At 37.3% G+C, this 26,413-nt stretch overlaps 1 protein-coding gene across 1 annotated transcript; it reads left to right on the top strand.

Annotated features, from left to right (window-relative positions):
• The first annotated feature begins 361 nt into the window (after window positions 1–361).
• On the top strand, window positions 362–21,315 carry LOC124170287. The gene is made up of 3 exons (XM_046548997.1): window positions 362–640; window positions 13,100–14,163; window positions 20,417–21,315. Exons 2-3 carry the CDS (start codon window positions 13,105–13,107, stop codon window positions 20,420–20,422), a joined length of 1,065 nt encoding a protein of 354 aa, XP_046404953.1. The 5' UTR covers window positions 362–640; window positions 13,100–13,104; the 3' UTR covers window positions 20,423–21,315.
• The last annotated feature ends 5,098 nt before the right edge of the window (window positions 21,316–26,413 follow it).

Below are 26,413 nucleotides of genomic sequence, written 5' to 3'. Positions count from 1 at the left end.
TAGTGTTATTTTCATCGTGACAACTCTCGTTAATCTACTGCTGGCAATCACAGTGCCAGTGGTTGTAATGCACTATGACAGTTAAGTTTGACAAGGTTGAAAAACATCTGCCAAGAGTAGTATTTTCAGATTTCCATCGTGATTGCATTGTAAACAGTGCTATTATGCTATCGATAAATGGACAGTTATGTAAATGTCAGCCAGGATCTTTCTGTCCATCAGCGACTCAAGTGGAGAGTTTTGTAAAATCATTTAAATGCGTGTTGGGTGACGAAACATGCGGGCAATTTGCGGTTCCTCTTTTGTCATATTCGGGCTTGTGACGAGACAGCCAGAGTCCCCTGGATTGCTCATACGGCACTACTCAGTGGCGCCGCATTTTGGCCAATTTTGGCGCTGGGAACACACGCTCCCGTTGCCCACGCATGTTGGAACACATCGGGCAACATCGTCATTCGTGAAGCGGACCAAGGGGACTACATTACCAACATTACTATTGTAATATTCGAGAGACGGACGCGGAGAGAGGACATTGTCAACAGTTTTCGTGTGCGGAGTGGAGATAAAGTGCGCATGCGATTGCTTTCATTCCCTGAGGAGCCAGGATAAGAGGATCGGCATTGTGTTGGCGTGAATTTCGGTGAGTGTTTCATTGCTTCTATTTTTTGTATTCGCATAAAAACATTGAGATAGTTCTGCATCTCTCCCCTCGTTTCTTGAATGTCCCCTAACAACACCGGATATCCTACGGATATCCGTTTCAGGTCCGCTATGTCCTATCTAGGTCCGCCGGCAATCAGGATATCCGTCGGATCTCCCACGGATATCCGAAGCCGGATGATCCGAAAAATGTCCGAATGGGATGATTATAGGATATTCTGTTACTTAGCTATAATAACAATAATATACAATTGTTACCATTATTGCATTCAGATTTGCACAATACCAATGCAGTTGTACCATATTCATTGATGAAAACTAAATGAATACAAATAACAACTCTGACTGCAAAAAAATATTCGAGTTAATATTTGAAGTTTTTCCTGCAAGTTTTGGTTTTCGCTCATTTTAATGCGGGTTTTCTGTCGAATGCAAGCATATAGCAATGCAAGCAGAATATCCGTTTCAGGTCCGCTATGTCCTATCTAGGTCTGCCGGCAATCCGGATATCCGTCGGATCTCCCACGGATATCCGAAGTCGGATGATCCGAAAAATGTCCGAATGGGATGATCATAGGTTACAGAGCTTTAATAACAATAATATACAATTGTAACCATTATTGCATTCAGATTTGCACAATACCAATGCAGTTACAGCAAATTCATTGATGAAAACTAACTGAATACAAATAGCAACTCTGAATGCAAAAATTATTCGAATTGGCATTCGAAGTTTTTCCTGCAAGTTTTGGTTTTCGCTCATTATTAATATAGGTTTTCTGTCGAATACAAGCACCTATAGTTTGGAATTGGTGATTATAGCATTTACAAATTTCCTCCACAGTGATAATTATTATATTTTTCGTTGGAACCATTATATTACGTACTTATCTAATAATAACGGATTAAAAATCGTATTTCTATTCTAGCGAAACTAAAATCTGCTCTATAAAAATTTGCCCTTACATTTGATAAAACAAATAATGCACTGTTAAAAAATCTTTGGGACTACGAACCTCCGCTGAAACCAAAATACCGCCTCCCCAGATGTGCCCTCAACCCTTCCCATATCCCTATCCCCTAATTCCCTGTCAAGTATTATTATGCCATAACTCTTTTAATCTGTAAAACGTGATAAACTAATCTGCCTGCATTATTACTAAACGTACCCCCCAGGAGACAGCTGCAAAGCTGGGAACAGCGGAAAACAACCACGACAAATATACTTGGACTTGGAAAATCGTATTTCGAAACTTGCGCCTTAACGACCGGCGGCCATCTTATATAACATGTGACTATAACAAGCGACCACAGCCATCGCCACTAAAGTTGTGTTTACATTCGTAGGTACTGTATTTTTGACTTTGTGAATTTAGCTGTGCGGTAAAATCTTATTTTACAAGCAAATTTACGTTGACGTACGCCATGGAAGAGGAAAATGATCCCTTTTTTGCAGTGGAGACTGGCAAAAAGGGATTAGAAGAATACAGTTTGTCAGCATCATTGACCCATCTACTGTTTACTGACCATTTAAATGTAAGTAAACGGAAAATTTTTCTCTATTCGATAGTAAACCAACGAACTTGTGTGTATCTAGCCTTTCAGGACTAATTTATTTCTCAGTGTAATTAATATTTTGTATGATCTTTGCGTGATAAAATACAATCCATTCAGACCGATTAAGTTTAAATATCAGTTCTCGCAGTAGAATCCATTTTTTAGCTGTTCTTTATGGCATTTAAGTATTATTCTCTATCTCAATGAACTCGTATATGAAGGGTTTTTCTCACAAATGAATAACTATTGAGAATATGTCGAAGAATTATAGTAATTAATGAGCAGTTCAGGACATAGCCATCAATTAACTCTCTCCGATCATTATCATTTACGTATTGATTTACGTCTTTTGTAAAATATTCGCTAATGCCTTACAGTTAGAAGAGGATGCAGAAAAATACATCTTCTGGTAAATGACGTGAGGTCCTTCGAGGATAAAAACAACAGTGTGAATGCCGGGATCAGAACATTCCAGTCTCTCCAGACCGGAAGAGAAAACTTCTATAGCTACTGCAGGAGCATGAAGAGCCCAAGGAGGTGCAAATGTACCATGTAATCCCCGGAAATGGTAACGAGGAGGTTGATGAAGATAATTCGTATCTATTGATCCACATTCTTCCTGAAGGCATGTTTACACTGTACATTAACTCGTAGGAGTCATTGTCTAAATGTATGAATGCATCAATTTACTCGAAAATGCACCATGTTATAGGCACCCAACTTGTGTGAAGTTGTGTGCCTAACCATTGTGTGTTAACAAAGGTAACGTTGGAATAGAAATACTTTGTCATTCCTCTTACTCAGGTGTTTATTATTTCGTTGTTTATCTCATTTTAGACTATTGTGCATTCCGTGAAAATAGTCTACAAAGCATTGCTCTGCTCACATATTTTCGCACTGTATTTACTTAGTCATAACCCTGGTGAAAATGAACTGTTCGTAAGCTGTGCATGTACTGTGCAAACGGTTCACAAATTTCCTGGGCCGTTCATGAAGTGTTTGGGAATTGTTCGCACGCTCTAACCTGGTACCCACGAACAGCCCATGAACGGAATGCCTTGTGCACGGCTCCTGCACAGTTGGACATATTAATCTTATTTTTCCTCCAAATCAAGTAAATATTTATATTGTAGAAACTTTACATCCTTATTATTCCCATGAAATGTGTTTTCTATGTCATTGAAATACATCCAATTAGGTTCATATTTACTGTGCATGTTATTTAACTTGTTTCAATATTCTTTTGAATGCTTCATGAACAGATATTCTAGTTCTGCACATCTCCTCCACAGTTACTAAATGAAATAATTTATCCATGATTCACTATTTTACATAATTGATGATCATTAACATATCATCATGAATTAAGGAAAACAGCCATCATTGTGTTCATAATAATAGTTCATGAACACTTCGGGAACAGGTTCTGAACACTTCGTGCAACGCTTCCTGAACGGTTACAGAACACTCCATGAACAGCTGAACACCTCATGAACAGCTGGGAAACACCTGCTGAACAGTTTATTGAAACGGTTCGTCACGGTTCAATGGGCCAAAATACAGTCCGTGAACGGTTCCCGAACAGTTCATGAACACTTAGTGAACAGGCTCTGAACACTTCGTTTAATGCTTCTTGAACGGTTCATGAACAGTTCATTTTCACCAGGGAAGTGTTTTGGAGTTCAGAGATTAAGTGAATTCATTGGTCTTATCTATATGGACAGTTTATTTTGTGCCAATGTAAGCATGAAATTTGTTTCCATGTTATATATGTTTCCATAACTTATGTATGTTTAATAATTTTGTCTTTTAAAGCCATGCATGTTGTATTTGTTCACAGAGAAGTGCCATTTTTGTTAATTTTATAAGCTGAAATTTATATGATGAATCAAACGATTGTTTTATCTGGTTCTTGTCAATATTCAACTGTAACCAAGTGGTAATCATTCTTAACTATTGTTTGCTACAATTTTTCATTAAGGTCACTTTACAAGGTTGAATTTATTCATTGATATGGAAATGCAAACCCAGAAATTATATCATCTCAGGTTTATTAGTAGTCATAGTTGGAAGCTTGGGTATATAGATTTTACCTATAAACAATGCCATTGTTGATGTGATTCTTCAAACCATTGAAATCTCAAAGCATAAGATGTTACGATCTTCCTTGGAAATCATTTTTCTGAACTTTCAGGGTATGACCTGTTCCATTCAAATTCTTGGATTCACTAAATTTAAATTGATCCAATTCCTAAGAAGTAACATTAATTTTGAAAGTCAGTTTGCTTGAATGCAATAACTCAAATCATGTAAAAAGGCCTTACAAATGACAAAATAAGAAATATTAAATAGTTTTTAATGCAAATTTGTTTCTTTTTATTTAATCAGTAGTCACTAGTTAAAGCATTAATCATTCGAATGAAGGAATCTATTTGGTGTATATTCTTGTAACAATATGCAAAAAATGGTATTAATATCCGTAAGGGGACGTCCTATGGATATCGGATTTTGGGACATGCGGATGGGCCACGGATATCCGAAGGAAATCCGGCGATATCCGTCGGACATCCGTCGGATATCCATAAGTCCCAAAATCCGATATCCATAGGACGTCCGCTGCCGGACATTAATACAATTTTTTGCATATTGTTGCAAGAATATCGAATTTGGGACATGAAGACTCCTTCCACCTTGATAGGGTTGTCTATCATGTGCAGGATCCTTTTTGGTGTATATTCTTGCAACAATATGCAAAAAATTGTATTAATATCCGGCAGCGGACGTCCTATGGATATCGGATTTTGGGACATATGGATATCCGACGGATGTCCGACGGATATCGCCGGATTTCCTTCGGATATCCGTGGCCCATCCGCAACGTCCGCCTTGGATATCCGACGGACATCCGTCGGATGTCCATGTGTTGTTAGGGTCTTTCTTTATTAATTCCCTATAGTAGCACCAAATGGATTACATCTAGATTTAATGCGTGTCATAGTTTGACACTGCATACATATATATTATATATGTATGAAATACATGCAAATGTCCTCTTCCACGCAGATAATATGTAGATATTACACGTATTATATCTGCTGTCATAATATGGATTTTATACATTATAAATACGCATAACTCCCCAGGAAATAAATACTGATTTTCAACAGTTTTGAACCTCATTTGAATCTGATCTGAATCCTTAAAATCTGATTTGACTCTGACTTGACACAGTATTCCACTGGTTTCCAGCGGACAGGAAATGGAAGGAGGTGATTTGAATCTCATTTCCATTGTAACTGGTTTCCAACCGTCTTCCACATGGACTGTATTGACACTGAATTGAATGTCATTTGAAACTCTTTTCCTTATTTATTGGTTTGAAAGTGCTTTCCTACAGAGTTGAATTGTAGAATGAATTTGAAATTCCCCTCATATGATCACTCGAGTGTCTTGTAGAAACCCATCTCACACAGGCTTCACTACTGCGTTGATTGGAAAATTACTTTTTCTGTGGTGTCAATGAGTAGATATATTTAATTCAGAATCATTGTCAGAAATAAAATAATGACGTAAAGGAGGAAACATGTACTTTGCCGTCTTGCAAAAATTCACGGGTGATGAAAAAAATTTTGTATTGTACAGCATTTCACCTGTTGGAACACTGTTAGAGCCGTGTCGTTCATGAATGAATCGTTCATTTTGAACGGTTCATTGGCATGAACCGAATGAATCGAAATACGCTCCTCGTTCAAAGGGTTCATAAAGAATCGTGGTTCATGAAGAATCAAAGAATCATTTAGAATCGAAGAATCATTTAGAATCGAAGAATCATTTAGAATCAAAGAATCATTTAAGAAACTCAGATTCGTTTAAGAACCGAAGAATCATAAGAATTGAAGAATCATGTAAGAATCGAAGAATCATTTGAACAATCGTCGGAGTAGTAGAAGTATAAAGGTCTTGAATTACTTCGCGGGCCGCGGATGACAGAAGGTCTTTCTAGTCATTTAAGAGCAGTGGCGGATCCAGAGAGCCTCTAAATATTACCATTATATCTTGAGTTTTTTTAATCCGGGGTGGTCCGATAACAAGTGTCTAATTGTGATGCCCCCTCCCATCTGTTAACCACCCGCGCAGTGCTGATTCCTTCTTATCTCGTTGGAACGTGTTCTTGGCCGTGGAAGAAGTCCTCCTGCTTCTATGGCTTGGGTCTCTATCAGCAAGGCGCCCAAATGCGGAAGCCGGCCTTGTAGCGTAGACGAACATTTGAGATGGCCCAAGTCGTTCCTTCCAAAGATCCGGTCTTAATGATCCGATCTTTCGTCATGATTTTGAAAGCATGGGCTATGTACGGCGGCCGGCAGTAATTCCGCTCGTCTGAAAGCTGCATGTTGTCATCTTTCGAAGAGAAATGCATGGTTCAAAAACTCTTGTGCGCCTATTATTTTCGATTGAGTTACTCTACGTTCATCCGTCACATAAGTTGCTAGTTTTCTTCGGTTATTAATCGTCCATCCTTTCCGAGAATATTTTAATGCAATGCATTGGAGATGCGTGAAATTTGTGTACTGAAGGCCGTGTTACACGGTACACGGAATTGCGCATTCTGACGTACGTGCGAAGGTGCAATCGAAATTGCGTCGTGTAAAAGCGGTGAATTGCTGGAACACATGCGAGAATGCGTAGATGCGAGACGGCAAAATATCCCGTTCTAATTTCGTTCATGCATTCGTGCAATTGCACGCCATTTTAGAAATTAATGCAGCTATAACCTGCGCAATTCCGTGCACCGTGTAAAGCGGCCTTAATGGTGACCAGTGGCACAGAGAGGGGGGGGGGGGTTTGGGAGATAAACACCCCCCTAGAGCTCAGATGAATCTTTAAGTTAAATCCTTTTCACTTAATTCGATTAATATTACTAATAAAATAGTGTAAACATTGATAAAATATCCCTCAGAAGGCCGCAAAACTCACCATTTTGAACCATTTATATGAAAACGTTTCTAGGGGGGGGGGAGCCCGCACCTCCCGCTTACCCTGGCGGGTACTCCACACCCTCAGACACCCCAGTGTTCTGCGCCTAAACCCCCCCCCCCAGCCTTAATTCCTAGCTGCGCCCCTGACGGTGAAAGCGTTGTTACTTGGTTTCTCGCTGACGACTCGCATTCACAATCATCGATTCATATCGTGTGGTACTGTTAGTGAAAATTTGCTAAGAAACCCTCAGTTTCTCGGAGTGATGTAGCAGAAACATGCGTCTCGAAAAAAAACTTTCGTCGGAGAAGCATGAGCAGAAGAAAGAAATTACGAAAATCGCAATTAACTCAAAATTTGCGTATTTGCTGGAAAACCCCAGAAATCGCGTTATCGAAATTCCAACTTTTGTGCGTTCCTTAAAATTAAATTTGAAAGTTACGCTAGGTAATTATTGTTTAAATTTAGAGGGAATTAATTCCCTTCAAAAGCAGTGTGAAAGAAGTGTGTTAAATGAACATTAAGAGAAATGAGATTTTCATAGTTAGCATCCCTAGTAGCACAATTTGTGTTCAGAGTATGCTCAGGGCATTTTCAACACATATGTAAGATGTGTTCAACACAATTTGAGCACATGCTGAGCATATGTAAATGTCCGGCAAGGCATATGCTCAACATATGTTCAACACAAGTTTTCAACATATGCTCAGAATGTTTTCCACACATGCTCAACATATGTTTTTAACATATGCTCAGCATGGTTTCCAATTATGCCCAACATATGTTTTTAACATATGCCCATCATTCTCCCAAAATATGCTCAGCATACCCTAGTGAAAATATCTACAGGATTTTTTCCAATAGTAATTTGATAATGGGAAACATTTGTTTCTATAGGAAATTTTTATGTTCCTACAGGAAAATTTTATTTTCCCATAGGAACCTAAAATTTTCCTATAGGAACAATCATTTCCCATTGTCAAATTACTAAAGGAAAAAGAAATCCTATGGAGATTTTCACTAGGGTGAGGTTGCATCCATTTATCCCCCTTATGAAAAGTATTCCCTTACAACCTTGCAATACCTATAGATGCACAAATTCTCTCCTTTTTACCACTCCTGCCTTTCACTGTGGACTTAGGGCATGATGTCAGACCTACACATTGCATTCACTCAAGTTATCAGATTAGCACTTTAAATTGAAAATGTTTAATCATTAATACAACTAAATTTGGTCAAGGATTTGAAATCGCCAATGTTAATTTAAAATTTATAAATGATAAGCATTCGACAGAATAAAGCATTGATGGTACTGATTATCTTGTTGTCTAACCCTTCAACATCCTCTTTAGCCCTGTCATCGTACAGCTCTCACCAGCTCCACTGCACATGTGCATCTGAAAGCATTACACTCCACACTGCTAGATTACAACGTACGAAAGATTGAACGAACAAGGAAAAGGGCTAAGGCATGTTTTAGTAACATTAATAAGAATATTGATGCATAGGTGGTATCATGAGCCACTATAATGCTTTAGCCCAAATTATTTGTAATTATTAAAGTCTACTGCCACCTTATCCTTTGATGGAGCTCCTACGGAATATGTAATCAATTGGTAGATAATGGATTACATAGGATATAATAGGAGAATCAAGTATGACATAGTTCTGCAATTTGATAATGAAGTAGATTTATTCTAATAAAAAAACATAAGCATTTAACATTATCAACAAATATTTCAATCCTATTCTTTTCCTTGATTTCTCTCAGTCTTCTTCAGGCAGCACGACCATCGTAGCCACGTTAACTCAAGAAAGGCACATTTATCAGCACTGCTAAACATAAGACAAGAGTGGAGAGCATCTGTAGATTAAAATAAACAGAAATCAATATTTATCCACTAAACAAGCACTAAACAGCAAAAAATTATTACTTCTTTAACCTGAAAATGGTGAATATTGACATCTTTCATGAATGGTAAATTAACATTAAGTTGCAAAATTTAAAATTTGCATGAGACAGACCAAGGAGAGGAAGTAGTGCAGTAAGGGAAGTATTGCATCATAAGTTCACACAATATGTAATGTAAAAGTTATTCATGTCAGCTAGTGTATATATACATTGGTCTTAAATATCAATAATCCTACAATACATTTCCATGTAAGTCCATCAACATAATACAATTATTGAGAGCTAGATGAAGATAATACTAATAGATTAGTGAGGTCATGAACATTTTAAGACACCGATTCATTTCCATGCAAGAGGGTGAAGTTCTTCAAAAAATAAAAATGTCATTTTTTTGCATGACTAAACAGACATTTCTCATTAACATATTTTGCATTGCTTAAAATATGTAATGAAATATGGAAAGCAAGAAAATTATGATGAACCTGAGAGTATCATGTTTAACAGAACAAACGGTTCAATTGAGAACATTAAATTTAATTCCACTATAATGTGGAGCCTTATATTCCATAAAAAATCGCTTAAGATACACATTATGTGACTTTGGTCTCTAATTGTCCATGAATTATAAATACCAATGCGCATATGGTGTATGTCTTGAAATCCGTGAAACCCAAGCAATATATATGCCAGATTTGGCTAGTATTTGAGGCACGAACCACAGGAATACTGTAGATACTGCAAATAAACTCGATTATTTTTGTCCCCTTACTTCTGAGTGAATCGCCTAAGTGCTAAAATAAATTTTTAGTAATCTGATGGAAAAACTAACGATAGTACGTATCATGCACTCCTTTTGAGCCATCCCCATGGGTTACCCATGCCAATTCTTTGTTTCGTTCCCTCATATCAGAGTGCAACTGTGTTAACATGATTCCTAGTCGAGACTACTCATATTTACTGTTAGCACTTCGCTGCGACAGTTATTCACAAAATAAGTTCGTTAATGATACTTGGTTACAAATTAGTTAATTATGCCTCAAAATGATACCATGAAAGAGAGGGCTGATTCATCATCCAGCGATTAGTTTAGCATTCATGAAATGGTGCTGTTATCATAATTTTATGGCCTTGTTACGATATTAGCATGAACAAAAAGAGTTTATGAATAGATTCACAAACGAAATTAGAACAGGCTCTAATCCTTGACCAAGAATTTATTACTTCCTTCACATTTCATTGTGGCTATGATTGATTTTGATCGAACATTTTCGCATTCACTCGGTTACATGCATCATATTCGATCCAAGTATTTACATTGGGCAGGAATAACTTAATACGGCATTTACGACCACAATTCAGTTCATAAATAGCCATTGAGAACTTTTACCATACCACACAAGAACAGTCAGAACTAAAATAGTAATATCATACATTCATCCGTTCATAAACAGCGATTGAGAACTTTTACGATATCACACAAGAACAGTTAGTACTAATTGTAAAATAGTAATTTCATATATATATATATATCTACCAATGTACTTACATTTCATGCTTCTAGATGATTCCGAGGTAACTGGGCTCTCTCCTCTTGTATAAAGTAACGTAAACAACGTGCGATTTGAGCAATGAAATCATAGCAACATGAACACACACAACAACGTCGACGCATGCGTCTCGCTCTTCAATTATTTTTAAAGTGTTAAAATCAGGGCCTTAGTTAAAATTATGAATTGATATACTTGAATTAGAATAAACTAGAATTAGATATATTCCTTTACATTAATTATAAAACTAGCATGCAGTATTCGAATCCTGATCGCTGATTTGTCGACGAAATATTTCTCAGAACGCATAGATATTTTCTTGAAAATATGATCAACATATTTCGTTGAACACATGTGGAGCATATGTCTACGTATATATGCTCAACATATTTCGTTGAACACATGTGGAGCATATGTCTACGTATATATGCTCAACATATTTTGTTGAACACATGTGCAGCATATTTCTATGAAAATATGCTCAACACATCGTCTGAACATATGCTGGAAATATTTCGAGCATATGTTGAAAACATGTGGTTTTAAACATCTGCTGAACATATTTTCAGCATATGCTAATGTTGTGTGCAAAACATATTTCCCTGACATAATCTGAGCATATGCTCAACATTTCTTGTGCTACTAGGGATTGATCAAATGGATGAATAAATTTATGGGAACCAGAACGCACAGAAAACAAAACATATATTCAAAGCGAAAAATAAATAATTAACTAAATGAACAAGTGTGGCCATGAAAATTGCTTACAAGCATTGAGGGCCAGCAAACAGAAGGTGAAAATTAGAAGAAAAAATGGAGCAAAGATAAATCAAGTGAAAACAATTACTTGAGATGGACAGTATTCTGCGATAGATTCCTGACATAAGTTTTAAATTTTTTCATTTACTAACCATCTTCAGTTTAATGCTTGGGATTACACTGGATAACTTCAAGAATCAGTATGGTTATATCAACTAAAACGCAACCAATAAAATCATTTTAAAATGGTTGTTTTTATATGCTTCAGTTATAAAAAAATAATGACATTTCTTTTACGAAGAGGAAAGATGATTAACTACTTTCAAATATAAGTATATTAACAAGGAAAAAGTGTATCCCTTGATATGCTTATTTTATAGCAGTTGAATCCCACAAAAATGATAAACTAACTTGTGACATCACATTTTCGAACAATAAATTATCGTATTTAACTGATGATTCCAGGTGTAACTTTGAGAAACCTCTCCGTTATGGATAAAAAGTTTGTTCCCAAAAAGCTTACCTCAGTATTATCTTTCTTCTAGCTTTGCTTCACCGTTTTTTTCTGTTGCCCATTCTCCTCTTATCCTTTCCAAGCCAATTACATCGTCCCTCATAATAGTGTCTGAAGATGATGTTTGAATAATCAGGTCCTTTGCGTATTTGGAATTTCTCTGCAAGACAGATGTTGACTATTAACTACGTATTGTCCTTCAAAACTACATGTTTTTCTACGTTTGATACGCGATTGCTATTTGCAGTATAAATGCCGCGGGATGCCCACTCGTGGCAGTAAATTTAGCGTGTACTCCGGAGCGAAAAACCCCGCGCGATATATTTCCGTGTTAACCTCTGAGTTACCGACTCGACGGCACGGTGTTAACGAGTGAGAAAAGCAAACAGGAACATTTTAAAAATACAACGTCACTGAGGGAGAAACTCCCCTGCCTGCCGCTTGATTTTGCCCTAGGGTTTCAGATGACTGACTCACGCTGAAAACCAAGGCCACTCAGTTCCCCTTGGACATGCGACGGGGGGAAGATGAGAAGTTCGTGTAAGAGACGCACCCTAGTTTTCCGATTCCATTTCATTGAAAAAAAGGTGCGTCTCTTACACGCACTCCCTTGGATAGATGACGGAGATCCTGCAATCGCACGTCCTCGAATTATATTAGGTGCGTTCATTGCACATGATAAGGGAATGAAAAATACCAAGTACCAAGAGAGTGTCCTTTTGCAGTGTGTTGATGCAATTTCAGTGATTTACATAAAAAAAACTCGTAACTCAATCTGACAGTGTGATTATATTTGTTGCCAGTAGATTTTCATTTTTTATTGATGACTTATTTTTTTTGTATGGTCGTGCATTTAATGTTTATTTTTTGTTTGTAAATCTGAGTCCCCTTGTAACCATCATTAGAAATAAGCGTTGCTCGTTTGATTGTAAATGCGTTTATGAGTTTGCATTCGTGAATCAAGGTTTCCTTGTTCCCAACCACCATTTCGTTAATCGATTTCAACCCGCTTCTTTTCCAACATCCCTCCGCCCTAAGATCCTAAAAAGCCAGCTCACTATACACATGTAATTTTACTCATTGATACCATTGTTGTCGGCTGAGAAAACAGTAGTGGTGCATTATTTCCTGGGCAACACTCATACTCGATGCATTTCTTTTTATTTCTCGGTGCAGTTGAAATGGCAGACGGAAAGAGGAAAACAAGAGAAAACCTTCCTGTTGAAGAGGCTGTAGCACGAGGTGGGGTGACCAAGCAAGAAGAAGGGATCAGAAATATAATTACTGAATTGCGCCACTGCCTAACCAGCAATTTCGCATCATTGCACAGAGAAATCACTTCAAGGGATATTCTGCTCCGAAAACTGGAGGAGAGCGTCACCAGATTATCTGAGGATATCGCTCCTCTGAAGGATTATGTGACGGCAAAGATGCAAGAAGAGGCGCACAGTGCAAGGTCTCAATCTTCAGGTTCGTCTGAAGGTGGCGCCACTCAGGACGGAGACCAGGAAACTGAAGAAGAGAGAAATAATAGAGTCCAAAATAGATGTGTAGACGTGATGATGAGTCTCACAGAAATACGTGAGAATAACGAGGAGAAAACACAGAAAGTCAGAGGTTTTTACGAGAGAATATACAAAGCATCCCCCTTCACCTCGCTTATGCTGAAGTTTCTGGAGAGAAATCGTGGAGTGAAAGTACTTATCGATTGTGATTCCTCCAATATCTCTAACTTGGTGAGAGGATTGGCCAACCTGGATGGTGAAAAACTTTATGGATCAAAATTTCATACGTTCGCCGACATTTTTGTTGGCAGGATTTACTTGGGAGGTATGGCTTTCACATATATGGGGACAGAAAAGGGCATTAGTGTGCGCAAAAGTCATGACCCTGAAGTTTCCCTGGCTCAGAGCTTGACACAGATGGTGATGTACTTGCTCTTCAAAAACCGAGGCTATCCTTATGCATGTGACGATGAAATGCATGAGAAACTGTACGAGAAAATTGAGCAGGAAGCATCACAGTATAAGAAGACGGCGTGGATGGACGACTTGATAAAAAATGCCCTGAGTATGAAAACACCTTTAGCGAGAGAAGTGTCATTGATTTCGGTCGTCCCGGGAATGCTGGTCAAGTACGGTTCGAATGAAGGAATGTCGATACTGCAGAGGCAGGTGCCTTTACTCACACTCTTCTTCAGACAACATGTGATTCCGAAAATGAGGAGCACAGTCGATGAGGTAAGTGACTTACTTGATAAATATTTTATCGGAATATAGGAATTTTCATGAAAAATCCACTTAACCCATTATAACCCAATTTTGCGTCTAAGCAACATCAAGAATCTATAATTTATCAGCTCTCTTTTGGAAATATGTAAGCAATGTATTATTTTGAGGTGTCAAGTTAAATGACAAAATATTTACCCGTCACGATAATTATGATTGAGTGGTTTGGTTACTTACATTACGCCATAACTTCCGTTCAAATAATAAACCATATACAGTGGAACCTCGTTAAAGCGAGTACGGGCTATAGCGACACCCTCGATATTACGAGAGATAGCCTATGCACCGTCAATTGACCCTATAATGAGCATGTTAAAATATTCGTTTTTACGAGACCCTTTTGGTCTTGGCTCTCGCCATAGCGAGGGTTTCACCGCCGGAAAAACTTACATCAAGACTCCTAAATCTCTGCATTTGCTAGCGATCGGTTAGAAATGAAGTGCTCAGTTAAATCGGTTAATGGAGTGTTCAGTCTCAAATATATGTGGTAAACTGTCGTTCAATAAATAAGTAGTTAGTATTGGTGAAAATATTGTGGCGTTAGCATTCGCGAATACTAGATCTTCTTTTGTTCCTCGGGAGGTAGAAAGCAGTCGTCAGCATACCCGCACGTCCGTGAGTTGCGTGAATGGAAAGCATTTGATGGCAGACACCATGGCCAAAAAACACGTCTAAGCAAGAAAATTGAAATAAAGGAGTAATATGAGATTGCTTATTCGTCTGGATTTATGCTTACGTTTATGAGATAGAAATTTTTATGACGCCGCACCACTCCTATTCCTGTATAATTGCTCGCAACAGGTTTATTGGCTATTATTTGCTCCACCTCCGGTAGAGCGACAATTCGCTATGTCGAGTGTTTATTGGTGCACCGTGGGGTGTCGTTTTATCGAGGTTGCACTGTATTTACAAACAGCACACTCAGGTCAGCACAGACTCTTGATGTGCTCCGCGCTGAATGTGTTAATAGATATACTAGTAGGGTCGATTCCTATTATTTTTTTTATTGCCTAAGTCAAAAGATTATTACTCCTGGAGTACATATTTCACGAACCTTGATTTTTAAATGACGATATCTATTTTTCGCGATTAAATGAAAAGTGAAAATTTCCAAGCATGCGAAAGCACGACGGCTAAGTATGAATACTGGGAAAAGCCTGTGTGACATCATTCTGGTTCACGCTCCTACCGTGTGAGGCCACCTTGGTGAGAGACTATGATCACCACTACGATGCAGACTGCTAGCAGGTAGCAGAGTACCCTGCTAGTAGGTAGTGCTTGGCTTAAATAAGGATTATTAATACTCTATCAAACGAAGGAAACTTTCCGACCTTAGCCAGTTTTAGTAGGTGAATATTAAGACATGTTTCCCTGAGCTCTGTGCCTCATGCATGCATTGGTAACCTCAGACGATGTATAACTCCTATATCTACTCGTATAGAAACTAGGTCCCTGTGACATCACGTGGAGTGGCATCGCATGGGCGCCAATCTGGCCATTTTCAAATGAGGATAAAAACGGACCATTGCCATTCGTGTAAACCGGTATTTCTAAAACCAAATAATTTGTATATTATGAATACAATAATGGTGGGTTACGAATCTCAATCAATGCCTTTCGTTTTCTTTGATTATGGGAACTGCCCTATTGCAGTCAACTCTCGATTGCAACAGATGTTGATCAGGCAACAAATGAAGTCTTGTAAACCATAAACAAAGCTAAAAACTGATTTCCATCTAATGATGTAATAATTTATAATGTCAAATCACATTTTATTGTTCTGTATCTAATTAATTTCTTGAAACGAGAACAAAATAGTTTATGTTGATAGTCTCAAGTTTTTAGTAAGGAAATGGTAAAACTTATTGTACAGTCCACTGGTTAATTAATAATAATAATAATAATAAATTTATTTCACCATTGGCAAACTATACATCTGCAAGGCTAAAGTCAATATGAGATTTACAGATAATTACATACCAACATACATACATGATTGAAAATTTTCCAGGTTCTTGGGAATTCTCAAGATAATCATTTCACTATATGTACAAACATTAGAAACAGAGCTGAGAGGGTTATAAAAATACTAACAGAAAGTATGGAAAAATATAGGCATACAAGTTGCCATCTAGAAATTTTCTTTATAATGCATCCTCCAGGTATTCATTAATACTGTAATAGCATTTTTCAGCTAGGAGGATTTTTAGTCTCTTTTTGAATTCGGAAGGCGATTTGCTATTTTTTATTACATCGGGAACTTTATTGTAGAGGATCGAGGCAGAGTGGTAGGGACCTTTTAGGCAGAGAGAGTTGGAATATTGGTTTGAATGGATGTTTTTTCTAGAATGGGTGAGGTGATCATGGTAGGTATCCATGATAATAACCATGTGTTTCAATGCTTAGCATCATCATCAGGTGAAATATGGATAACAAGTGAGTAGCACCACAGGAGCAATGCTGATTTATATTAATTGTCCAGAGGAGTGTGGGGAGCAGATGAAAGGGGTGGTGGGGGGGGGGGAAGTAAAATTCAAAAGAGGAAACTGTAGCTTTTAGGTAAAATGCCTGCTGTACTCCCCATTTTTCCATCTATTTCGGAAATTTAACATTTTACCTATCGCTGTTGTGTTCATGTACGCTGCCAGGGTCCCCACTCAACCATGAGAACCTTAAAACTGTGAATAAGCCGTGAATTTTGCCATGGAACCTTAAAAATATCTCAATTTTGATAATAAAACTACGATTGACTGATCAAATTCGATAGGTTAATCATGGTGGGGCACGAGCAGACTCTTAGTCTATGCATTTCTCTACACACGAATAACCAAAGTGTAGTAATTCGTCCGTACTATATGACGACACATATACCAGTATTATCCATTTTAATGACGGAAGTCTGTTTTGTCTAAGCGTTTCAATTTAAGTGATAGCTTGGGATGGATTTGTATTTGAAAAAAGACGAATGAAATAATTTGCCTCTCTAATGGACCCAGAATGAACCATTTACGAAAATTATCTGATTTGTGACTTGAAGTTTGGTTCCCGAAATATGAGTTTCCCATTGGAATTTTACTTAATGAAACATTTCTACGGCAAATAGGCTTTCAATTTATGGCAATAGCTCTCAATAGACTACGCTCACCTCGTTTGAATTTATGTGGAGAATTCAGTAAAAGAGAAAATAACTTGTTTCAGCAGGTATTTATTTTGTCTTTACATATTTAAAACCAAGTGCATTATACATAATTATATGAAATTGATTTTTTGATTTATTACATTCTATAAACAATTTTAATAAATATTTTCCGTTATCTCAGAAAGATTGGGTAAGGGAAATTTGGTTATTGTGCGGTACTAACAATGTGTGCAAAAAACAGTCTCTCGGCGAGGAATTAAAAGAGGACTTCCGGTGTCCAGATGGAAGAAGGTCCTAAGGGCATTCGCATGGCGTATGTTGCGTATGTTAATTTTTAGTTGATATACGGCCGGTGATTGTCCTATTGTTGACTTATAAACGGACCATGAATTTGACGACATTGAGACCGTGAAAACCTGAAAAAAACGTGAAAACTTGGAAAAAAATCGTGAATTTCATTTTTTAGGTAGATTGGGAACCCTGGCTGTCATTGTTTGTGCAAAAATGAATAATTCCAATTATGCAACCAATGACGATTATCACTGTTATTGCACCAGGAGTGCTACAAGCCTCCAAAAAACATTTATAAGAACTAAAAACGCGAGTCATGCCCCATGGCACGTGGGCCTATCGTTATTTAATGAACTCCCGGAGGAAGTTAAGAGAATAAAGAATATATCCCTCTTCAATTGCAAGCTTTGTGAGTTTTTTTTAAACACTTTTTATTCCTGTGTTATTTCTTCATGTGTTGCATTTTTTTCCTTTCTTTAATTTTAATGTTTTTATAACTCAATCATTCCTTGATATGTCCTATATTTGTACGAGCAAATTACCGGACGAATGAAAATATTAATATAATATTAATTTTAACATCCTTAATGGTCTTCTAAGAGGCAATGGTTTACAAATTTGCCTCAGGAGGTAAAGAGAGTATAGACTATGTCCCTCTTCAAGTGCAAGCTTTGTGAATTTCTTGTGAAACACTTATTTCTGTGAACACATTTCTTCAAACGTAACATTTTTTTTCTTTGTTTCACTGTTGCCTTGGTTTCACAAATACGTATTCACAGCAAGTGTCTGCACACGATTCATGTCTGAGATGGCAAATAGGTATGGAATGGAATGGGAATGAAGATGTGGAAAAGCGCAATAAAAGTTTTCCTAACAATCCTTCAAATGAATTTCAAGTTTGAATTCTATTTTTACATAAATTATATCTTGTCAATTACCAAATTATCAACAGCAAACAGGTCAGGAACAAAGTATTCGACTAGGGAGAGAACAGGTATGAAACAGACAAGGTGTTCCAATTCACATTCTGCCAACAGTCGCCTGCCATTTGTCACTGGGACAGCAAACAGGGATATCTAACAGCCTAATAAACGGGTAGCAAACTGACAGCATACAGTCCCCCACCTGATCACTGGCTGTGGTCCAGCAAGTAAGGAACAGAGAATGCCGCTTCTTGAACAGTGAGAGAACAGACAAGTAACACTCTTCTCACGGACGTGAAACAGACAAGGCATTCCAATTTACAATCTACAAACAGTCGCCTGACTAAGGGCATAACCCGGATCAATACAAGGAGGGGGAGGGGGGAAAGGGCAAGCCATGGTTATCCAAGTGGTAGGTAAGATTTAAGCACAGAAAAGGCGACTGAAATCAAAATATTGAGTAAACTGTAACAGCTCGTCATTAGTTTTTAAAATTATTTGCTTGAAAAAATATTATTTTCCTTAAAGACTTTTGCGATTTTTGCTTTGCGCTGGCTATGCCCATGGCCTGACTGTTTTTTATAATTTAGTTAAAGTTTGAATCCTGATGGGTGTCCTGCAGCTCACGGGATGCACTTCAGGTGGATTTTGTTGGGCTGTTGATAAAACTTGGTCTCACTTGGGTGAAAGAGCCTCTTTTTAAAGGATCAAGGGGGAAGTTGTAAATTGGAAACCCCCCACTCGTGGCTACGTCACTGTCCTTAACTCACCTATCCGCCTCTTATATCCTAATGAACCTAAACAGCAGTTTTGTTCTGAAAGCATTTTTTTTTAATCTCTTTTTATTAGTGATGGGACGTTCGAATAGTAGTATCTCCAAATACCTGGAATAACGAGCTTTTTACACTACTCGATATTCGATGATGTAAATTTATCAATTATTCGAATTTATAGCATGGATCGTCCGTGTAATTCTTATAAAATCCATTTGCAATCGTGCGAAAGATCCACAGAGAAAAAATCATTCGCCTTGACCGGGATTCAAACCCGGATCCCCCGATTTCCGGTCGAGTGCTTTAGCCAGTTAAGCTACCGAGGCACCATTCTTCCCTGTGGATATTTGCGGACACTACCGGACAAGATGTTGCTGGACTGCTGAGCATATGATGCCACTAGCAGTCCAAATCGTGCGCACGGCACCACAGCCAGGGAGCAGGCCCGGACATAGAACACATAGAGGTGTTCGCTCTTGACTAGTTTGCCAGTCAAGGCGGATGATTTTTTCTTTGTGGATCTTCCGCACAATTGTGCATTGCGGGTGACTCCCGCTAAAAGTTATTACCACGGCTAGTCCTGGTATACTTTAAACCATTCACAATGGTTGGATCTTACATGAAGGTTTGCACATTAGGCTGGTTAAATTCCTTTAATGATGTTTTTACAAAAACTTGCCATTTAAATTATTCGTTAAAATACGGATATCTCAGACTCAGTTTTCCCACTCACAGCTACCATTACTGGGCCCTGGATTTTGCTAATTATAGGTGATTTCATGAGAGATAGCACTTTCATTGCTGCGTTTAGTATCACAGGGTCTGCCGCATTTGTTAAATTTTTTGTTAACGTTCTGCCTGTGATTTTTATGGGATATATATATATTTCTGCTTAAAATGGCATGTGCGAATTTGACAAAAAACCTGGAAAAAAGCGAGAATTTTATAATGTAATTAGTGGGAGAACCCTGACTTATAACATTAATAATATTATTAGTAATAATTATTGCATTATATTATGGTAATTAATGATGGCCAAACAATTTTGTTACATCTGTTTTGTTTCCTTGCTTCAACAGGTATGAAGACTGTGCCTTCAACAAAACGTCGGAGATGAGTGCCTTGAAGTTATTGTTCTTAAGTTCCTGAAATTCATCGTCTCAAAGAAGAGATTCGTATTTAATTCTATGTATATCATATTGGTGAACCGGGAGTTGATCAGTGAGTGTCTGGCCACATACATCAATGCCTTCACAATTGTTACCAAATCAGTATTTTATTTAAAGGCTATACATACATGCAAATTTGGATATTATTGTTTTAATTTCATTATTATTTCTATTGTAACATGCCATTTTTATTTTTAAATGCCTTTATATCAAATCACACAACTGCTCAGATGCAATGTTAATTGTGCGATAATATCTGCATTCTCAAATTATAATCATTATTTCATTACTACAGGTGTTACGCTGATAAAAAGAACATATATTCTCCTTGGTAACACCTGTATATTGTATTTACCCTAACCTATAATGGCAGAAAAAAAGATTGGGAATTTAATTTTTTTAAAGAATGTAGTACAGTCAGTGTATTTTTGATACTAATTGTTAATTCTCTTATTTTATGAAAGTGTTTTACATTCTCTGGTAATGAGATACAATGTCTAGGTCCTTTATCTTCAAAATGACACGTTGAAATTATAATTAGTTTGATTGCAGAACACCTTAAAAGATCCCATATTTTTGCAAATGAATACATTATACAATGCTTTGGTTATCTTTTATAGTCTTGATTTACATATTTAGTCTTGTAGCCATATATTTTTCCTATTTCTGTCTTTCATACCTGAGAATAAAGACACGATATCGATTTGCTAATGAATGTATTTTGCATAACTATTGCTAGCCATAAATGGATGTTCTAATATTATGTAAGACATTATGTTTTTGAAAATGATTTTGTAATTTGATTCTAATAAAAGAAGAGATTTATTCTTACTTATTCTTGCATAAATACCCAAGATTTCTCTCCAAGCGAAATCAGTTGGTGAGTGGCAGATATATATAAGTGTTTCCTGGCGGAATCTACCATTGGATAACATTTTACGTGCTACGAGTAGCATGAGAATATTTTAAACCTCTCTGTACGCAGCTCTTTTTTTTGGGTGGAGTGACCCTGGAATTTTCGTCCATCAGATTTGAAACCCAGATCAACACTTACCCTAGCCGCTACACTAGACCCCCTCTAACCCTATCATAACATGAATCTACGGTCAAATTATTCCGCTACCGGTGTTTTTTTTAAACATAATATTGCTTTTGATTTTCAACAATTTACTCTTCTAAAAGAATTACTAATATTTTCATTCACCTTGTGGAATTTTAAACAGATATATATTGTTAATAACGACAAAGTTAGTAAATAAAAGGTAATAAGGTTACAAGTCCAGAATTACGTTATTTTAAATGCTAAAATTTCATTTAAAAATATCTCACACACAGAATAAATCGAAGAATTCATTTCAAAGTATAGGAAAAATTGTGGCATCCACAAATAATACCATCGAAAAAAAAAACTATTGACAATATAACAACCTAGCAACGGATTCCTTTAGTGAGGATATGATCTTAAATGAGTGTGAGGGTCGGGCTTAATTGCATGGGGAGTGGCCTTAAGCTGGGTGTCTCAGGCCGGGCCTGAATGTATCAGACAATTGCTACCTCAGCGGTCACTTCCCTTCCTATAGCCAATGTCTGGACGTTTGCATTCAAAAAAACAGTGACAGCTACACCTGACATCAGGTGTTCTGCATATGAAAATGCCGGTCGGCACCCTGGTATTCAATGAAGCAGGGACGAAGACATAATCCGGGCTCATCGGGACAATCTGGGCAGAAAGCGGTGACGGTCTTCCTGTCTCCTTTTGTGTGACTAACGAGGCAACGCTATTGTTTCCGTCTGTTCCCCGTGCCATCGACGGGAAAATGAGATTTGGGGGGCTTTGGTTGTGGATGGACATGAGGAAGGCCTGTTTGTGTAGGGAGTGGGGTTGAATTTTAGTTCACATCGAGAACATGCATGGATAAAGGTTGAAAACACTTTAAAGAAACTGAAATAAATATTCTAGCCGATTGGATATATTACCGACATATTTGCTTCTAAAAATATTATTATGCATGGAGCAAGTATATTCGAAACGTTCACTGATAAATTTCCTTCACAAAAAGGTTCACCTCTTATATAATCTCTCCAGCGCAGCAGAAATAGTTATGTTAGTTTACGCTCAAATATTGAAGATTACAGCACCAGACATATAAATGTGAATGTGAGATTTCAACATTTCCACACGCACTCACACAAATAGCACAATGGTGAAGATTTCATTGGTGAAGCATAAGTATTACGCACCGGTTACGAACGAAATATTTGAAAAAGCTTCTATCAATCACTTGAGGTACTTAAAACAAAATAAGAAATTTAACACAAACACTTTGTAGAGCTCGCACAGTGTGTCATTGTGTCCGCTGTATTTTTGATATTGTAAGTAACAATTTACAATGATGAATTGAAAGATGTGGATTGCCAATTTCTTATACCACTTGACCAATTTCTGCTCACGGGGGTAATGAGCTAGTATTTGATCTTCGTGATCAATGCCAGTCATAAATTTGCAATACATATCAATCGGTTCCAGTTTCAATTTCACTATCCCTTTTCTGTGTGGCATCTCAAGCCACTGCCTCCCATACTCAGAAGTGATGATCGAAACATCCCGTTTGTCCCTCCATTTCAAGATATACAGATGTAGTGCTGTGCAAGAGTCTCGCCTGGGTCGAGTCTTGACGAGAATCAAGAAGTCTCGCCCCTTCGAGATTTATCGACATAAGTCGAGAATTCCGGGCAAGACGAGAATTTATGATGACTACCGCAATCAGTCGATGATAGAGTTTACTAAGGTATCCCTTACGACTTTTATGGATTTATTCACTCTATAAAAATATTTTATTTAACGATTTACCCTCTTCATCCCATTTTTAAAAAGTATTCATGATGCTAATAGAGTTCCCAACAAGAGATTTGGAGAAAAAAAGTAATTCCTTTTCCTGACCTCAATATTCAGCATAAAATTTGAATCTTGGATTGTAGGTCTTTAAATTGAAAAGTAAATTATGCCGACATTTATGTTTATTTACAAACCATTATTAGGGCTTAAAATGAAATTGAATGTATAATTTTTTACACAGGCATGTTAAAGGGTTACATCAATGTTTCTTATTATAGTAATATAATAAAAAAAGAAACATTCACCTGTAAATTAACAAAAAAGAAGAGATCACAGTCTAATTCTATAGAATTTTATATAATTCTCTTTGCAATGTTTATTTATGGTAACTAAGGTTTATAGTTACCTGTCAATTTTGATAAATTAAATAATTAAATATGCTTAAATTGTCAATATTGATCTTATATACAACTATTTTTGGTTTTGGAAATGTATTACATGTATTAAAATAATCTTTTTGTTAAATGTTTTTTAATGTCAAAAATAGAAATAGTTTTAATTTTTTTGAGGAACCAGGAGTCCCGACAATGCCAAGAAATCAAATTTTCGTCTCAACCGTCGAGACTCTCCGGTGGTCGAGAGTGTTGCATCATCCATCAATACTCCACCATTTTACAATTTCACCTTTCTTAATTTTTGGGGACACATTTTCTTTGGGATTCCCTTCTCTGTTTACCCATAATGTCCCTGTGCAATATATTTCTTTTTCCAGAAGTTCTATATACAATTGCCAACTGCTGTAGTAATTGTCTAAATAAATGGAATGGACAAATACTCTGAAGTGGTTTATGTACTACATTTCTTAGGTGCCCCTGTCCTAATTCCTTTTCTGCAGAACCAGAGTAAACCGGCATTCGCATTACTAATCCGGATGATTCCGTTAACAAATAAATCAAAGGATTAAATGTAAATTAAATCAGGGCCAAATGCAATACTTTTTATGAGCTTTAAGTTAAAGCTTATACATATATTGACGTTGTCTGTAGTCATTTGTATATCAAAAATATAAATAATTTGTGAATGTTTAAAAAAAATACAATAGTCTAGGATACTTAAAGAATTTCCTCATTTCTCCATTACATCTGCTCAAGGAACTATACTTTACTGACACATGCAATGAATCACAACACTTTTTTAGGTATAGTTATTATGTTGGGATGGAAAATATGCTAATAGATTTGTTCTCAATCTTCATAGAAAAAAGTTTTTATCGACTCTAGAATCTTAACTTGGTAACTACAGAAAAATTGCCTAAATAAGCCTTCCTTAGCATTTTAAAAATTTTTGCCCGAAACTGAAGCCACAAAATTAGGGAGGGAGTATTATTCTAAGAAACACGGTACATCACGGTGGCACGCATGTCAGCTGAACTCTTGAGTTGAGTTGCAGAATCAGAATGCCTTGTGGTAAAACAGAGCACGATTCACGACTAACAATAGGGTGGTTTCCTATTATTTTTTTATTGCCTAAATTGAAAGATTATTACTCCAGGAGTAAGTATTTCACGCTTTTAGATTTTTAAACTACGATATCTATTTTTCGTGATTAAATGAAAAGTGAAAATTTTCAAGCGCGCGAAAACGCGATGGCTAAGTAGGAATGATGGGAAAAACTCCGTGTGACGTCGTTCTGGTTCCCGTTGCCGCAAATGAGGTGACCTTGAGGCGAGCTTAGCGCTTATACGACGCAGGCTGCTAGTGGGTAGCTGAGTGCCCTGCTGGCTGGTAGCACTTGGCTTAAATAAGGATTATTAATACCTTATCAAATGAAGAAAACTTTCCGACCTTAGCCAGTTTTAATAAGTGATTATTAAGACATGTTTCACTGAGCTCTGTGCCTCGTGCATGCATTGGTAATCTCAGACGATGTAAAACTACTATATACTCGTATAGAAACTAGGTCCCTGTGACTTCATGTGGAGTAACCTCGCATGGGCGCCAATCTGGCCCTTTTCAAATGAGGATAAAAATGGACCATTGCCATTCGTCTAAACTGGGATTTCTAAAACCAAATGAATTGTATAATATGAATACAGTAATAGTGGGTAACGAATCCCAATCAATGCCTTTCGTTTTCTTTGATGAAGGAAACTACCCTGTTGAGGAAAGCATGTGAGGGCAGGGGCGCAGCCAGGAATTAAAACTGGGGGGGATGTTTAGGTGCAAATGATATTTAGTGGTGTGTGGGGGTATGGAATACCAACCAGGATAAGCGGTAGGTGCGAGATCAATAAATTGCCGAATTTTGAAGATATATGGTTCAAAATGGTGAGTTTTACGGCTTCCTGGGGGATATTGTATTCATCCTTACGCTATTCTATTAGTAATATCAATCCAATTAAGTAACATGGATTAAACTTAAATATTTCTCTGAGCTCTGGGGGGGTTTTAACCTCCAAAAACCCCCCTCGCTGCGTCACTGTGTGAGGGTGGTGATGAACAGAGAATTTTTGTTTTGGCAAATTGTTTAATGAACGCCTTATACGAGTGGACGGTATGGTCAAGGTAGGCAAGGTTTAAGAAACAATGTTAGACCTCCCGCTGAGGAAGCTCAAATAGGGTGGTTTTTACAATTTTTTTTTTAAGTGCCTAAATGGAAGGATTATTACTCATGGAGAAGTGGCGCAGCGAGGGGATTTGTGGGGGATAACCCCTCCCCCCAGAACTCACTGAAATTTTAAAGTTTAATCTATTATACCTAATTGGATCAAAATTTCTAATAGAATAATGTGAGGATTTATAAAATATCCCTCATAAGACCGTAAAAATCGCCATTTTGAACCTTTTATCTTAATTTTTTCCGGCGAAAGGCCTCCGCCCCTTCCGCTTACCCTGGCGGGTATGCAATACCCCCAAGCCTCCCAGTATTACTTGCAACTTAAAACCCCCCCTAGCCTTAATTCCTAGCTCTGCCCCTGTCCTGGAGTACGTACTTCATACCTTTAAAATTTTAAATGATGATATCTATTTTTTGCGATTAAATGAAAAGTGAAAATTCTCAACCACATGAAA

Source organism: Ischnura elegans, chromosome 13 (genome assembly GCF_921293095.1).
Source record: "Ischnura elegans chromosome 13, ioIscEleg1.1, whole genome shotgun sequence".
Lineage (NCBI taxonomy): Eukaryota > Metazoa > Arthropoda > Insecta > Odonata > Coenagrionidae > Ischnura > Ischnura elegans.
This window is presented reverse-complemented; position numbering and strand designations above follow the sequence as displayed.